The sequence below is a fragment of the Nyctereutes procyonoides genome, unplaced genomic scaffold (assembly GCF_905146905.1).
Source record: "Nyctereutes procyonoides isolate TBG_1078 unplaced genomic scaffold, NYPRO_anot_genome, whole genome shotgun sequence".
Lineage (NCBI taxonomy): Eukaryota > Metazoa > Chordata > Mammalia > Carnivora > Canidae > Nyctereutes > Nyctereutes procyonoides.
Window position 1 is genome coordinate 25,586,005 of NW_026575139.1, and position 17,668 is coordinate 25,603,672.

The following is a 17,668-nucleotide window of genomic DNA, read 5'->3' on the forward strand; positions in this document are numbered from 1 at the left end:
CCAGGGTGGACACCCTGGCAGTGAGTAGTATCTCTGCCCAGGCAGAGCTCTGACTCACTTTGGGTGCAGTCTTGAGTGAGCATCCCAAGAGGCAGATACAAGCCAAGTGCCAAGGTTCAACGGTCTGCAAACTCTGCTCCATGGAGCTTGCTGTTTGCTGGGGACAAAGAAATAGGTATCTGGAATTTACTGTGCTGAGTGTGGTGGGGGGCGGGGTGGTGGTGGTTAGGAGGTGTCGTGGGCTCAAAGTGAAGCTCCTGGCTCAGCCCTGGGGTGAGGGAGGACTTCCCAGAGGAAACAGTATCCCAGACCTGAAGGACAAGTAGGACCTGGCCAGATGAAAGGGTAGACAGGTGTCATAGGCAGAGATGCTGCTGAGCCAAATACCTGGAAGCAGAGCAGGAACACTGCTGAATGATGGCTCAAGCGTGGCAGGTTGTGAGAGGTGGCAGGAGCCAAAGTCTGCAGGACTTGTGGGCAGGATAGGGAGTTTAGACTTTGTCTGAACATAGCCTCTCGGGTGCTCAGGGAATTGGCTGGCCTAGAAATTTGATAGATGCCATAAATAGGTGTATTTTGTCTTGGTCAGGGGTGTGTGAGCTCTGATCCTCCATCTTCCCAATGCTGAGTTGGTAGGGCTGGGAGTGGCCCAGTGGTAAAAGCAGGAGCTATAGGAGCTTTAGCAATAAGGAACAGGAGGATCTTCTAGTCATCTCTGAACCCCTGATCAGAGCAGAGCCCCTGTGGCTGCTAGGACCAAGCGAGGCGCCTCCTTCCTGGCCTGTGTAACCTTGACTTACAATGGTCTTGTGTCCCAGATGGCCACATTCAATATCTCTAACTTATTATGAGTGGCCCTGGGTCACCTGGTGGTCACGGCCCGGCCCCACTGTGGTGAGGGCTCACTGGACTCTCCCAGCCAGTGTTGGGTGTGTGACAGGGCTGCTGAGAGCACTTGGGGAGCTGTTATGTATTCTGGTTGCCCTCCCTGGCAGGCACGGTGTCCCCATCAGCATAGAGCTCCCAAAGGCCTTTCCAGCACCTTCCCTCATGTGTCTGCAAAACACAGATGCAGGTTCAGCACTCTTTTCTTTTCTTGGTGCACAATTGCTTTCTTCCATAGAGAGAAAGTGCTTTCCACCACAGATCCTCCCGAAAGCCTCCTAGGTCCTTGGTCATTGATAACAGATTCTTGCCTTGTCTTCTGCTCAGGGGCATCTCTGGGTCTGATCAGGGATTGGTTTACAGTAGTGAGGTACCTGGGGGAAGGGAGAATGAATAGAGCTGGGACAATCAAGCAGACTGATAAATTGGTTGTGCTGAGGCCTCTTGGTGACTGTGGGTTTCCTTTCCTGCATCCGCTGTCAGAGACCCTGCAGCTTGTCCCCGGGTGAGGGAGACGCCTGCAGAAGTTCCTCATTATAGCCTCATCCCTGTACCCTCAGGGAGTTGGCCCATAGGTCAGTAGCCTTCGGAAAAGATGGCTTCCTTCCTCTTCCTCACTGTGAGGAAGGCCAGGCTGACTTCCACCTGAAGAACAGAGAAGTGAGGCTGGGGTATAAGAAGTGAGGGGAAGTGGCTTCATTCTGCCCAGAGTTTGCAGTTTGTGAGGTACACAAGTAGGGTATGGGAGCTGGAAGCCCCACAAGCAGTAACTAGACCTGAGGCAGGGGTGAGCTCGCAGGGGCGGGACAGTCCAGGTGCAGACGGAGGGGGCTAAAGTGGCCGGTGCAGTCTCAGGCCTCCTTGTGGGTGGCTCTTCTGGGGTGATGCCCCATTTCGTCCCTCTCTTCCCCTAGGATTGAGAGGGCCTCCGCTGTACTGGAAGCGAAATAGGAGACGTTTACTTGCCAATGGTTCGGGCAGGAGCAAGGGGCCTTTCCAGTGCAGTGAGGAGGGATATCTGTGTCCAGAAATCCTTGCTCTGAGATGGTGGGGAGTGTGTGTCCAATCCACAGGGGGTTATGCAGAGAGGGACCTGGTGTCTTTATGGCATGTCTTAGACAAGGAATAAGAGCTTGGTCTTGGAGTCAGGCAGACTGAGGTTCAAGTTCTGGCCCTGCAATGGAATTACTGTGTGACCATTATCAAGTTACTTAGCCCCTCTGAGCCTTATCTAGCTCATCTGTAAAATGGAGGTTAAAATAGCAATGCTTCATGGTGGGGTTCATGCTGCCTTATAATGTTCTTGTGGAAACTAAACGTATGAAAAGCACTTAGGACAGGCCTAGCTCAGGTGCGTTCTTCTGTTACTACTGCTGCTGCTGCTGCTGCTGCCTTGGTGTATCCCCTCCCCTCATTCCTCTAGGGTTCCCAGGCATCTTTCACTCTTCTCACCCCCCCCCCCATATCATGACCTTTCTTCTCTGAGGGTCTCAGGTCTGGGTGTCTGTGTTCTTGGGGGTGACAGGAAGGCCTCTGCAGAAACTTCTGGGGTGATCCAGCTTGCCTCCCCAGGATTTGCCCCCTTGGCTTCTTCTAAGCAAGTTCCCAGCCTCCCTTTGGAAACCTACTGTGGTATCCTGAGTGATGATCCTTGACATACAGGATGGAGGATGGGAAGCAGACTAGCCTAACCAAACAGCTGCTGGTGAGCCAGCGTGGGGCCCTGGGGATGGGGGTGTGTGGGCAGGAGCAGCCCTGCCCTGGCGCTCTATTCACAGACTCCACCTCCATCTCACTCAACCCAACCTACAGAACTCACCCTTCCCCAGGCTCCGGGTGGCCACCTCCCCCATCCCCCTCGCCTGGTGCCTGTGTACTCCCCACCAGGTGCACGCTCTCACACGTGCACCCAGGCTCATCTGCCTCGTGCGGTGGCTCAAAGGCAGCGGGCCCGTGGCTGGGGAAGGGGGGCCAGTCAGGGCAGGGGCAGCACAAGTGCGCGTGAGCACCCGAAGGGCTCTCAGGCCCCCTGGAGGCACGTGGCCCTGCAGCCCCTCCTCGGCGCCCTCCCCCACCCCACGGGCACATCCTTCCTTCCTCTGTCTTGCTTCTGCACACGCAGACCTCTAGTTTGCTCTCTCACGCTCATTTGGAGAGGCAGAGCCGACTCCTGTAGCCAAGTCGGCCCCCCAGGCTGCAGCTTCACCGTGGTGCCCAGGGCTATTTTCCTTGAGGGGGCCGGGGGGGGGGGCTGGCTTTGGGGTCTCTGCTCTGAATCGAGTTGGCTGTCAGGGAATGAGAGTTTAAAGCGGTTGTTTTTTTTTTTTTTTTTTTTACGATTTTTATTTATTTATTCTTGAGAGAGACAGAGTCAGAGACACAGGCAGAGGGAGAAACAGGCTCCATCCTGGGAGCCTGACGTGGGACTCGATCCCGGGTCTCCAGGATCACGCCCTGGGCTGAAGGCAGGCACTAAACTGCTGAGCCACCCGAGCTGCCTTGAAGGGGTTGGTTCTAAAGGTAGTTTCCGCGGCCCTCTGCACTCCCTGCCTGCTCAAAGTGTCCCCGTGCCGCCAGGGCCAGGGTGACTTGGATGCCCACCCAGCCTCTTTCTCTCCCTCCACCGACTTCCATAAGTGAAGACGAAGGGGGTACTCGCGGGAAGCTCTTGGCTGGCTGGCTTCAGGGCTGGGAGCTGAGGAAGGAAATGGAGGAGGAAGTCCCTCCCCTTCTGGGTGCTGGTGAAAGTGAAAGGCAGGTGGTGGGGAAGGGAGGGTGGCTGCAGTGAGTCACTGCTGCGCTGAGAGGGGAAGGGCCGGGGAGCTGCGGAAGCCTGTGAACGGGTGATAGGGGGCCTCGCACGGAGAGCCTGCCCTTGCCGCCCTGGCCCAGCCCTCCTTGGCTGGGCTGGTTTCCTGGGAACTCCCGGGACTGCAAACTAGGACCTGGAGCTTCTAGGGCCTGAGCTCTGAGGTTGGTCTGGACCTGCAGATTTATTCCCCCGGGCTTCCTGAGCTTCCCCTCCTCACCCCTCCTGGCCTGACTGGCTCAGGACCAGAATTTTAGCAGCGTGGGGAAGACGGAGGTCGTGTAGCTCCCACCCTCACCAACTAACCAGGGAGGAAGAAAAAAAAGCCCTCTCTGAAGAAAGACAAAGTCTTTGAAAATATATGTGAGTTACACATTTAGGTAATAAAAATACATGTAAATTATAAAATGCTGGTCTTGATTTTGACTGTCCTGTAGCAGGATAAATAGAGCAACCTGTGTTTTGAAGTTTTTTTAAAATCAAGTTAGAAAATAAATACAGACACTGTGAACACTTAAAGTCATACCATGTCACAGAAAAACATTACAGGCCTAAATTCTAGAAATCTGCATCTCTTCCATGTTGCAGTGGCGCTAGTCCTTTGCTCTGGGTACCGGGAGCTCTTTGGGAGGGGAGGAGAGGTGGGGATTGCTGACCAGGTACTGGGCTGGATCCTGCCCCTAGCCTGCCAGGGCTGCAAAACAGGTTCTGTGCTGGTTTAGGGAAGACTAGGGCAGCCACAGTCCCACCCAGCAGCTCCTCCCAGGGGTGTTGCTAGAACACACACCCTTCTGCAGCCTCACCTACATGCCTCAGTGCAAAGGACGGGAGCCTAGCCCTGGGTGCTGCACTCTGCAAGGACCTGGTGGGCTCCCCTGCCTGGAACAACAACCGCATAGTTAGGAATGACCCCTGTTGTTTCCACTTCCTGCGTCTGAGATATGCTTGGAGCATCAGAGGAGGCACCGTCTGGATAAAACTTCTGGGTCTGGTGAGGAGGCTACTGCGTTGGACAGATGTGCTCAGCCTATGGGTAGCCAGGCCTGGCCTAAGAGGAAGACTTTGTTGCACCTTTTCCCATCTTGGCTGCAGGGGCTCCTCCACCTGGGTCTCAGCCTCTCCTGTTCCCTGGCAGGTGCCTTTGTGTAGTGTACAGATCACACACCCAAATGCTGCAGGGTGAGGTGGTGGGATGAGGAGAGTCACAAAGCCCCGCCTTCTGGTAGTTCCCCCGGGGGCCCTGGCTCCTGCCTCACCAGGGCTGCTCTGTGAACTTGGGCCCCTCCCTCACATGTGTGCTGACATCTGGGGCATCCTGAGAGGCTGTGACTGACACTATCATTCTTCTGTCTGCAGGCTCCAGGGTCCTGTGGAACATCATGAACTGGGAAAAGTAGACAAGCCCAAGAGCCTCTCCACGAAGAGCAAGGAAGAGCCAACGGTTCTTTCTCCCTGTGCCTGACCTCATCCCTGCTCTGCCCCCGCTGGCTCCTGGACAAGAGCTGGGCTTCCAGCAGGACCTTCCCACAGGGGATGGGCAACTGGTGAAGTAGGGCTCGCTGCCAGGGCCCAGTTGGCCACACCATGAACCTCCAGGCCCAGCCCAAGGCTCAGAACAAGCGGAAGCGTTGCCTCTTTGGGGATCAGGAACCAGCTCCCAAGGAGCAGCCCGCACCCCTGCAGGCCCCACAGCAGCCCCCAGCTCCTCCGCAGTCCACCAGAGTGAAGGAGGAGCCTTACTTTGGGCCTGAGGGTCCCGTAGGGGCCGCCCCCGTGTCCCAGCCCGTGGAGCTGCCCCCTCCCAACAGCCTGGCCCTGTTAAACTCCGTGGTGTACAGTTCCGAGCGGACCACGGCAGCCATGTTGTCCCAGCAGGTGGGCTCTGTCAAGTGGCCCAACTCTGTGATGGCTCCAGGCCGGGGCCCCGAGCGTGGAGGCGGTGGGGGTGTCAGTGACAGTGGCTGGCAGCAGCAGCCGGGCCAGCCCCCACCCCACACAACATGGAACCGCCACAGCCTGCCCCTCTACAGTGGACCCAAGGGGAGCCCGCATCCTGGCATGGGGGTCTCTACCTACTACAACCACCCAGACGCACTGAAGCGGGAGAAAGGAGGTGGGCCGCAGCTGGACCGCTACGGAAATGCCGTGCGGCCAATGATGCCACAGAAAGTGCAGCTGGACGTAGGGAGGCCCCAGACGCCTCTGAACTCTTTCCATGTGGCCAAGAAGCCCACCAACCAGACACTGCCCCTGCAGCCCTTCCAGCTGGCGTTTGGCCACCAGGTGAACCGGCAGGTCTTCCGGCAGGGCCCACCGCCCCCCAACCCCGTGGCGGCCTTCCCCCCGCAGAAGCAGCAGCAGCAGCAGCAACAGGCCGCCCTTCCCCAGATGCAGCTCTTTGAGAACTTCTATCCCATGCAGCAGCCACCCTCTCAGCAGCCCCAGGACTTTGGCTTGCAGCCAGCCGGGCCTCTGGGGCAGTCCCACCTGGCTCATCACAGCATGGCGCCCTACCCCTTCCCCCCCAACCCTGACATGAACCCGGAACTTCGCAAGGCCCTCCTGCAGGACTCAGCCCCACAGCCTGTGCTACCTCAGTCCCAGATCGCCTTCCCCCGACGCTCCCGCCGCCTCTCTAAGGAGGGCGTCCTGCCTTCTGCCCCTCTGGATGTGGCTGGCACCCAACCTGGACAGGAGCCCACCAGCAACCTGTTCCTACACCACTGGCCCCCACAGCAGCCACCACCCGGCCCCTTGGGGCAGCCGCATCCTGAAGCTCTGGGATTCCCACTGGAGCTGAGGGAGTCGCAGGTGCTGTCTGAAGGGGAGAGACTGGCACCCAACGGTCGGGAGCGGGAGGCTCCCACAATGGGCAACGAGGAGAGCATGCGGGCAATGGGCACTGGGGACTGTGGGCAGGTGCTACGGGGTGGGGTGATCCAGAGCACTCGACGGAGGCGCCGGGCATCCCAGGAAGCCAATTTGCTGACCCTGGCCCAGAAGGCAGTGGAGCTGGCCTCACTGCAGAACGCAAAGGTGAGAGTGGCATGGGATGGAGGCCTGACCTGGCAGAGGGCAGGGTGAGCTGTGTCTGGGGCCCGGGGAGAGCAAGTGATTGCAAGTCTACAGGGCAGTCTTCTCATTTCATTGAAGGAAATTGAAAGAACCCATAGGCTTCTGGGAGTTCTGAACTCCCTTTGTGCAAAGAACATAGGTCGTTCATACCCGAAGGAAAGATAACGTTTACACACGCAGGTTGGCAGGCGATATGCCATCGTGGGTTGGCTTCTTCATTTGGCACATGAGGGATTGGGAGTAGGGGCAGGTGAAACCATTGCCAGATCACATATACCAAAATAGGAAGGTGGCAGTGGTTACACAGGTGATTATACTTGTCGAAATGTTTCAAACTAATTAAAAATAGGTGCATTTTATTGTACGTAAATTTTACTGCAATCAAGTTGATTTAAGAGAAATGACAACATGGGCAGCCCAGGTGGCTTAGCGGTTTAGTGCCGCCTTCAGTCCAGGGCCTGATCCTGGAGTCCTGGGATCGAGTCCCACATCAGGCTCCCTGCATGGAGCCTGCTTCTCCGCCTCTGTGTGTGTGTGTCTCATGAATAAATAAATAAAAACATTTTTTTATATCAGGGCTGTAGAATTTGACTTCCCTCCAGCCAGTTGCCAACGGGTAAAAGGTACAAAGACCACCATTGCTTGGTACCAGGTTCCTTGCTTATTTTTTTTATAGACATAAGTTTTGAATTTAGATACTATTTTGTGTGGCATGAACTGTATAGGCCAAACAAAATGCATCTGTAAGCCACTTATGGCCTGAGATGGCCATCTGGGCACCCCTGTGCCAGGCCAGGATTGGAGGACCTGGCAGAAGGGAGATTATGGAGAGTATTTGGGGGTGTGGTGGGAGAAAAGACATTCAGGGAAAGACTGTTGGGAACCACCGTGGGTGTTTGAGTTCCTGAAGCAAATGTGACTGGGTGTCCTTGACTTATTGGGACTTACCTTCTAAACCTTACCTCCGTTCCCCCTCCCTCTTCTTCTCCTCCAGGATGCCAGTGTCTCTGAGGAGAAGAGGAAAAGTGTGTTAGCTTCAACTACCAAGTGTGGGGTGGAGTTTTCTGAACCTTCCTTAGCTGCCAAGCGAGCACGAGAGGAGAGCGGGATGGTCCCCCTCATCATCCCGGTGTCTGTGCCTGTGCGGACTATAGACCCAACTGAGGCGGCCCAAGCTGGAGGTGTTGATGAGGATGGGAAGGGTCCCGAACAGAACCCCGCTGAACACAAGCCATCTGTCATCGTTACCCGCAGGCGGTCCACTCGTATTCCTGGGACTGATGCCCCAGCTCAGGTATGAGAGGCTCACCATGCAAATACTTTTAATACCTATGTGCTCCTGGGGGCCTAGGACCCTATAGGAAAAAGGAGAATGTGGTAATATAGGAAGAATTTAAGCAACCTGTGGAGATACTATTTATATTTTCCAAACCAAACTTACAGATTAATGCACTTACAGGAGACAATGAGATAGTATTATATTTGAAATTGAGACTGCCTAGTAAAATCTAGTATGTGTGAATCTCTTTCAGGTCAGCAAATTTTAGCTTCTAATATGGGTCAGGTTTTGTGCTAGGCACTGAGATGCAGAGATATTTATTTGTTCTGTCAGTACAAACATATATATGTTAAAATCTCACCAAGATTGAGCTTTTATCTACTTCATCTTTTAGATCTGTGTATTTGTTTTATACATTTTGGTGCAATGTTATTAGTTACATACTCATTTAGAAGTGACTTAGACACTTCATGTATGAAATGTCTCTTTTTATCTTTAGTAATCTTTTTGCCTCTTATTAAAGTCTACTTTGTGAAACATTTAGCTTTCTTTTGGTTAGTGTTGCAAGGAGGGGGATAGATGAGATGTGTATCTTGTCCATCATTTTACTTTTAGCCGTTCTGTATCCTTATGCTTAAGGTGTATCTTTCAAATGGCCTATAATTGGAGTTTGTTATTATCTGTTCTAACAACCTTTGTCTTTTAGAGCATTGATATAGTTTACATTTAATGTAATTACTTATATACTTGGGTTTGAATTTGCTCTCTACTGTTTGCTTTTGCTTTCTATTTATCCCATATTGCCTTTTCTGTTCCTCCCTCCACCCCCACACCTTTTTTTGGATTGATTGGGTTTGTTATTCTGTTTTCCCTCTTCATTAATTTATTAGTTATATACTTGTTTATTATTCTTATTTATTTACTTATTACTCTTTTATTTATTGCTCTTTTAGTAATTATCCCAGCAGCCTTTCTTTCCTGGATTAATGTGAGGAACTAAGCCCTACAACAAAGAATTTGAGTGACTATTTTCTCAATTCACTGGAGGAATAGCACATAACTAGTATCATTCTAGATGCATAGGGGAGAAGCTAAGTCATTACATACAGTGAACACCTTATGACATTAGAGCTAATTCTTTGGTTGAGAAGAGCTACTAGAGAGTAAAACATGTATTCTTGGCTTATTGAAATCTATATAAATTAGTATTTTACCTCTTCCAGGACAATGCAAAGTTCTTACAACTCTTTAACTCCATTTTCCACCAATTATAATTTGTAAAATTATTATTTTTTTTGTAAAATTATTATCATGTATTTTCATTCTCTAAATATTTTAAAATTACCAGGATATTATAACATCACTGTTTTTATTAAGTTTTTAATTCCAATATAGTTAACATATAGTGTTATATTTGTTTTGGCTATACAATCTTGTGATTCAACAATTCTATACATTCCTCAGTGATACCAGTATTGTTTTGTTCAGTTGTTCATTTTAGATTTACTGAAAGACTTATTGTGTTCGTTGTTTTTCATTTCTTCTCATTCCTCCAAGCTTCTACCTCGGATTATTTATGTGCTGCTTGAAGAACATCCCTTAGTATCTCCTTTAGTGTCTGTTAGTGATGAAATTTATTAGTCTGTCTGAAAAAAATTTTTTAAGATTTATCTGAGAGAGAGAGTGGGGGAGGATAACTTTGCTGCATGGAGAATTCTGTGCTGGTAGTTATTCTCTCTTGGTACTTAAAAGATGTAATTCTATTGTCTTTAGACTTCCATTGTAGTTACAGTGTTGGGAAATCACCATAAGCCATATTGTTGTTTCTTTGAATATAAGGTGTCTTTTTATCTTGTTGGTTTTAAGCTTTTTTTATTTTTGTCATTGGTTTTCAGCAGTTTTGCTGTTATACCTAAATATTGGTTTGCTTTGTATTTATCCTCTTTAGAGTTTGTACATTTTTTTCTGCCCCATTTTCTCTCTTCTCTCCTTCTGAGACTCCAGTTATACATTTGTTAGAGTCTTTCACTATATCCCTTTTTTGTCTGTCATGCACTTTTCTGTTTTTTCCATTTTTCTCTTATCCTGGCCTTTCAGTTTACCCATTCTCTCTTTAGCTATATCTAATATGTTGTTAAACCCACTCATTGCATTCTTATTTTTAGTTAATTTTTTTCAGTTACTGATTTCTATTTGGTCGTTTTTAGAGTTTCTAGTTCTTTGATGAAATTTTCAACCTTTTATTTTATTGCATAATTTAAGTTTTCCTAAAATTTATGTCTGATAACTCTATTAGTGGGATCCCCATGGGTCTCTTTCTGTTATGTTACTTCTTGTTTTTATTTTTTATTTTTTTAAATTTTTATTTATTTATGATAGTCACACAGAGAGAGAGAGAGAGAGAGGCAGAGACATAGGCAGAGGGAGAAGCAGGATCCATGCACTGGGAGCCCGACGTGGGATTCGATCCCAGGTCTCCAGGATCGCGCCCTGGGCCAAAGGCAGGCGCCAAACCGCTGCGCCACCCAGGGATCCCATACTTCTTGTTTTTAAATCATGTTTTGTTCTCTTGTATATCTGGTAAGTTTTAATTGCATGTCAGACATATATGAACAATTGTTGAGGTAATTAAAGACTCTGGATGATGTTCTTGTCTTCCAGAGAGGATTTATCTTTGCATCTGACAGGTAGCAAAGGGCATTAGCAATTCTGAATTGTTTTTAATTTATTTTTAAAAATATTTTATTTATTTATTCATGGACACAGAGAGAGAGAGGCAGAGACACAGACACAGGCAGAGGGAGAGGGAGAAGCAGGCTCCATGCAGGGAGCCTGATGTGAGACTTGATCCCAGGTCTCCAGGATCACACCCCAGGCTGCAAGCAGCGCCAAACCGCTGCGCCACCGGGGCTGCCCTGAATTGTTTTTAATTTTTTTTTTTTTTTTATGATAGAGAGAGAGAGAGAGAGAGAGAGAGAGAGAGAGAGGCAGGCAGAGACACAGGCAGAGGGAGAAGCAGGCTCCATGCACCGGGAGCCCGACGTGGGATTCGATCCTGGATCTCCAGGATCGCGCCCTGGGCCAAAGGCAGGCGCCAAACCGCTGCGCCACCCAGGGATCCCAATTGTTTTTAATTTAATCAGCAATTAAGAGTAGAGGATTTTAAGTTGCTCATTATTCCATGTGAAGAAGACTAGTCTATTTCTGATTCACCTTTATTCTGAGGATATAGCCCTTTGGAACCCCAATCCAAAGCCTGGGGGTTTATCAGGCTCTCCTTCCTTGGCAAGGTCTGAAGCCCGATTTTTATTCTACTAGCTCCTTGGATTTGTTAAAAACTCTGTTTATTTTCTCAGCTTCCTAGTTACCTCTTCTACTAATGCATCCACCTCTAGGGAAAGCACAACTCCAAATGCTAGACTTACCTCTTTCATTTTCCTTCTTTTCCTATATTTTGGTTCTTCAAGTCTTTGCCAACTTATTTGCTCTCAGCTACCTTTAGAAATCTGGTTTTTATATAGAGTCTGGATTTCTTAGTTATTCTCAGCTGGAGAGTTGGCCTGCAAGCCTGTCTTCTATAAAAGAAAGGGGACCTTTAAGATTATTAAGAGCAGGACAGTCTCTACTCTCTGGGATCTTATTCTCCGGTTGTGATAGAGACCTCTGTCCTGAGGATGGCAGGAAGGAGCCTGAGCAACTACATAGCTCCACATACCCATTTCATAGATGAGGAAGTAGGTCCAGGAAAGGCAAGAGACTTACATAAGTTCATACAGCCAAGGAATGGCAGAGCTAGTCCTGGAATTTGGATCTCCTGAATCCCCACCTGTAGATACTTGAACTTCACCAGACTTTAGGATGAGGTTTATTTTGTTGTTATTTGTTTGTTTGTTTATTTATTTTTCTTTCTAATATAGGTATTTTCAATCTTGCACAAAAGTATAGAGAATGGTAAAATGAACCTCAATATTTAACCATCTCCTGGCTTTAATGGTTTTCAAAATATTCTTTTTTTTTTTAAGATTTAATTTATTTATTCATGAGAGAGAGACACAGAGCGAGAGAGGCAGAGACACAGGCAGAGGGAGAAGCAGGCTCCATGCAGGGAGCCTGACATGGGACTTAATCCCAAGTCTTCAGGATCACCCCCTGGGCCGAAGGCAGCACTAAACTGCTGGGCTGCCCGAGACATTTTTTTTTTATTTGTATCTCCACTTCTTCTGCCACTGGATTTTTTTTTTGAAACAAATCCCAAACATCATATCATTGCATTCATACATACTTAGGTTTCTATCTGAAGTACACTATACATAAGCTTCCTCCCTCCCTTCCTTTCTTCCTTCTATGTAACCTCAATATTATCACATCTATAAAATCAATACAGAAAATATTGTCAAATATTCAAAATAGTTTATTTGCATGTCCCTTATTACAAAATTACAAATCATTATACTAGCTGAGTTCGTGTTGGATTGCTTGTCTGGCAAGCTTGAGGGCCTTTGGCTCCATTGCATTTCTTTCTGTGCAATCATATTATTCCCCTAAGGAGGGAAGAATAAAGAATTTCATTTCTTCCTCGTATACAGAAAAAAGGGGGGGGACACAAATGGGTAAAGGACATAACCAAGACCTCATGGAGAGTCAGGAGCCTCTGCTGAAAGAGTTTGTAGGAATGGGACACTGGGAGGGGGAGAGAGCCTGCTGTCCTCAGGCCTACTCAGTCAGTGTAGCCAGCCTCACCTGGTGGCCAGCTGTGCACCCAGAAAGGTGATTTGGATGTTGTTCACCCTCATAGAGTTCCATTCCTCTTTGAGGGGATAGGGATGGAGCAAAGAAAGGCCTCTATTCCCTTATAGCCATACACCCTCTATTCTATATGGAGATCCATGGGGCATTACTGAGCAGGGGCAAGGGTAAGCTCAGAGGGCTCACCTTTGACAGCATGAATGGGCTAGTCTGTGTTAGTCATAGGACTAATACTATGAGGAAAAGTTCTGTGAGGACCAGACTGTCTTATTTATTTTGTGGTCCCATGCCCAGCTCAGGTCTTAGCACATAGTCTATCTAATACAGAGCTTGATAGCAGCCAGTATTTATTGAGTATTTACTACATATCAGGTACTGTTCTCAGTGATTTCCATGTATTAATTAATTTAGTCCTCATAACTAAACCTTTGGTAGGCACTTATTCCCAGATTAAAAATGATGATGCACAGAAAAGTTAAGAAAATTTATGTGTTAAGTAAGGGAGGTAGATCCCATTCCAAGTAATGCAACTACAGACCCTTGCCCCTTTACTGCTACAGTTCCCCATCCAATAGCATATTGTGCGTCAGGGGTTGGGAACTAGGGCCTGTGGGCCAAATCCAGACCTAAGAATGGATTTTACATTTTAAAAGGATTATTTGAAAAGGATGGGGAGAAGGGGAAGAAGAACAGTATGTAATGGAGCCAGTGTGCAGTCCACAAGCCTAAATTTATTCTCTGACCTTTACAGAAACAGTTTGCTGACCCCTAGCCTAGAGGAGATGGTAAAAGGGTTTTTGGGCCTGTTTCCTGTCTCAGGCCTGCCTTTTGGCAGGTGTAGTAGGCAGACTAAAGTTCCAAAGGTGAGACGGACAAGCAGTGGTCAAGTCTTCAGTTTTCCCAGCACATAGGAGGCTGAGCCATCTTGGTTCTCTTTCCTTCTCCAGGCTGAGGACATGAATGTCAAGTTGGAAGGGGAACCTTCAGTGCGGAAACCAAAGCAGCGGCCAAGGCCTGAGCCCCTGATCATCCCCACCAAGGCGGGCACTTTCATTGCCCCTCCCGTCTACTCCAACATCACCCCATATCAGAGCCACCTGCGCTCTCCTGTTCGCCTAGCTGATCACCCCTCAGAGCGGAGCTTTGAACTACCCCCTTATACACCGCCCCCCATCCTCAGCCCTGTGCGGGAAGGCTCCGGTCTCTATTTCAATGCCATCATGTCAACCAGCAGCATCCCAGCCCCTCCTCCCATCACGCCAAAGAGTGCCCATCGTACCCTGCTGCGGTCTAGTGAGTGACCCACCTTCAGGGGTCATGGGGGCAGGGAATGTGGGGAGGGAGGGCAGTGGGCAGGGATGAGACTCTACTTATAGGGCTGTTGGAGATTGAGCTAGAATACTGTGGGCAAAGGGGCCCCACTCTCTTCTCTGAGAGAGAAAAGGAGATTGTCCTGGTTCAAGAACAGGCCGGGGTATGGGAAAGGGGTTTGAGTCCAACTGCTTGGGTTCAAATCCCAATTCTACCATTTACTATGATTTGTGCAAGTCATTTAAACTCTCTCGGTTTCAGTTTCTTCAGTATTAAATGAAGATAGTATTTGGTTGATTCTGAAATTGCCAATTTCAACTATTTTTAGATTCACTGATAGTTTCCAACGGTTCAACATAATAACCACCTCACAGGGTTGTGGCGAGGTTCAGATGCATTAGCGAATCATGCCTGGAGCGTCGTGTTTATTCCTAGAAGGTGGCAGATCCTGTCTCCTGGGAGTTGTTTTGGCCCAGAGCAGACATTTTGGGTGGCCTGGGTGGTGAATTGTTGGAAACCATTGCCAATTTCCCAAAAGGATGTGTTTCCTCTGAAAAATGGGATAATCCTATCTCTTGGTGTGGTGGAGGATTAAATATGAGTAAACACTAGGGTGAGGCTGCACCATCACCGATTAACCTCTGACCCTGACCTCCCTTAGCCTAGCTGTCTGGTGCCCCCTGGTGTCTATGGGTGAGAAATGGCTCACCCTGGGCTGGCTGACCTGCCCTCTCAAGTACCCCTCCAAGCTTGGAAGCTTCTCTCCCTGCCTGGGTCGTGCAGGAAGAAGTTACTGTAGAGACCAGACTGGCAGCAAAGAGAGGCCTCCTGTCCATCCACGAGTATTTTTTTTTTTTAAGATTTTATTTATTCATGGGGGACACAAAGAGAGGTGGAGGGGCAGAGACACAGGCAGAGAGAGAGGCAGGCTTCATGCAGGGAGCCTGATATGGGACTTGATCCCAGGACTCCAGGATCACGCCCTGGGCCAAAGGTGGCGCTAAACCGCTGAGCCACCTGGGCTGCTTTATTGAGCACTTGGGTGTAAAACATTGAACTGGGTCTTGTGAAGAGTCTCCACAGTGTTGGGGACAGCATAGTCTGCTCTAGAGAGTGTACAGAGCCATTAGAGAGTTGACCTGGGAACCTGGGAGGCAGAAAAGCAGAGGTTGTGAGTAGAGTGGGATCAGCAGCCAGTGAGAGAAACAGACCCTAAGCTCCAAAGCCTGCAGAAGCTTCTAGCCTGGGGTGGTTAGAAAGCAGTCTGCAGAGGGTGGGGCTAGAGCTGAGCTTGAACCAGGAGGGGGATGGGGAGGACCTGAGGGTGCAAAGGGCTGGCGGTGGGACTGTGCAGGAAGAGTGATGAGCTGTGAGTAAGCAGTCGGCTGGGATCTGGGGTCCAGGTGGTGGGAGGCCTAGATGGAGGGGGAACTGCATGAGCGAGCTGAGCTGGGGAGTTCAGCTCTCCTCTCAAGCTGCAGAGGAGAGTCCTCCAAGATTTTGTTTTTGGAGCAAGGGAATGTCTAGATCATGTGGGGTGCTCAGATTAGCTCAGGAGAAACTGAGGCAGAGAACCCAACATGAAGTGAGAAGTATGAAACAGGGATTCCCCTTCACTACCTTGCTAGCATGCCAGAAGTTTCAGCTCTTTACTAGAGCAAGCCCAGGTTAATGTTGGAGTTAATTCTATAGTGTGGGAGCTCCTGGGGCAGGGACCCAGCGATGGGTATAAGTACTGGTAATACTAATAGCTAATATTTATTGAGGCTGAAGCTTTGTGTGTGTGATTTTATTCAGTCCTCATGTTAACTCTAGGAGGTGGGTAGTTATAGCCCCTCTCAGCAGGTGTGAAAACAGAAGCACCCACATGTTTGGCAAAGTCACAGTTAGTCGTCACAGTTGCAGGCTGAGGAGTCAGGATTCAGGGTGCCTGATTTTCGAGTGTGAGTCTGTGAGTCACTGCTGTGGCTCTTGTGCAAACAGAGCAGCCACGGAGGGTGGGGTTGGGGGGGGGGCTTACTGGGAGGAGGGTTTCACCAATATCCCTTTTGTCCCATAGATAGTGCTGAAGTCACCCCACCTGTCCTCTCGGTGATGGGGGAGGCCACCCCAGTGAGCATTGAGCCGTAAGTGCAGCCCTTCCTCTGGCCCATGGCATGAGGGTGGCGGAGTGGGGTCCAGTGCATGTGAGCCCTGGGAGGAGGGCCTCTGAGATTTCGCAGTCGCCTCTGGGCTTTACTGCCCCACCCCGCTTCTGTGAGGAAGTCACACTGGAAAAGGAAAGCACCAGCTCGGTTTAAATTTGCCTCTGAGGAGAAAGAGGATGTCCAGGAGACTCCTTCTCGGTCTATAAACCTGAAGCTTCTCCCCTTCCCAAACTCTGGGCCTTGTCTTTCTGGCTTTACCAGTGGCTGTTTGCTAGGCTGTCCTCACGGAAGCCAAATTCCCATACACCCAGTTGAAGCCTTGCCACGCTCAGCCTCTGCCAGCCACCCCCTGCTGCTTCTCCCACCCCAGGGAGAAAGATTCCCGATCCCCTCAAGAGGTGAGGCTTCATTCCCTGCCCTTTCCATCCCTGCAGACGCATCAACGTGGGCTCCCGGTTCCAAGCGGAAATCCCATCGATGAGGGATCGGGCACTGGCCGCTGCAGACCCCCACAAGGCTGACTTGGTGTGGCAGCCGTGGGAGGGCCTGGAGAGCAGCCGGGAGAAGCAGAGGCAAGGTGAGAGGGGACCAGAACCAGCAGGCGAAGGTGGGCAGGTGGGTGGGCGAGGCCCAGAAAGTGATTTCTTCTTTCCCTTCCCATGCTTGCTCTAGTGGAAGATCTGTTGACAGCTGCCTGCTCCAGTATCTTCCCTGGAGCTGGCACCAACCAGGAGCTGGCCCTGCACTGTCTACATGAGTCCAGGGGAGACATCCTGGTGAGACAATGGCCCTGGTGGAGGGAGGGACCCTCAGGGAGGCTGGCCTGGATCCATGTCTGCCGTGCAGGAGCCAGGACTGCTGATGTGCTGATTCAAAGTCGGCAGGAGGGGTGGGCCAAGTTGGGGGTTGTAGGGGCTCCACCCAAGGCAGTCTTAGTTCCAGACTCCAGACTTGGCTGCCCAGGGTCCTCCTGTCTACCCCTGTCTCTCCCTGATTCTGGATCAGTGAATCCCCACCCTCAGGAAGGTTCATGTGTCTGTCTGCCCTGGGGGCCACATGCTTCCTCTTAAGAGGCCCAGGTTCCTGAGCAGCCCCACCCCCACGACCTCCCCATCTTGCCAGACCTCTTGTCCCTCAGCAGTGAAGCAGGGGCAACAATAAATGCCCACCCTACTACTCAGAGGGTTCAAGAGGCCTTCTGAATTTTGCCTGATACCTAGGATGCTTGGCCTGCCACTGAGACCCCTGCAGGGCCTTGACCTTTGCCTCACTTCCCCTTCAGGAAACGCTGAATAAGCTGCTACTGAAGAAGCCCCTGAGGCCCCATAACCACCCACTGGCAACTTATCACTACACAGGTGGGCCTCGGACCTGGAGTCTCAAGGGGTCTCCAGCATCAGTGGGGCCCAGCTTACT

The 17,668-nt window shown here is 50.1% G+C and overlaps 1 protein-coding gene across 3 annotated transcripts in view; it reads left to right on the forward strand.

The window, feature by feature from the left end:
- Nucleotides 1–17,668, forward strand: part of MIDEAS (mitotic deacetylase associated SANT domain protein) — a 69,657-nt gene that overhangs the window by 41,431 nt on the left and 10,558 nt on the right. For all 3 annotated transcript variants that reach the window (XM_055303952.1, XM_055303951.1, XM_055303950.1), the window contains 7 exons: nt 5,051–6,730; nt 7,764–8,063; nt 13,742–14,087; nt 16,165–16,231; nt 16,687–16,829; nt 16,925–17,028; nt 17,535–17,610. In XM_055303952.1, the coding sequence (XP_055159927.1) occupies nt 5,279–6,730; nt 7,764–8,063; nt 13,742–14,087; nt 16,165–16,231; nt 16,687–16,829; nt 16,925–17,028; nt 17,535–17,610 (2,488 nt within the window). In that variant the 5' untranslated portion in view covers nt 5,051–5,278. The remainder of the gene's footprint in view (nt 1–5,050; nt 6,731–7,763; nt 8,064–13,741; nt 14,088–16,164; nt 16,232–16,686; nt 16,830–16,924; nt 17,029–17,534; nt 17,611–17,668) is intronic.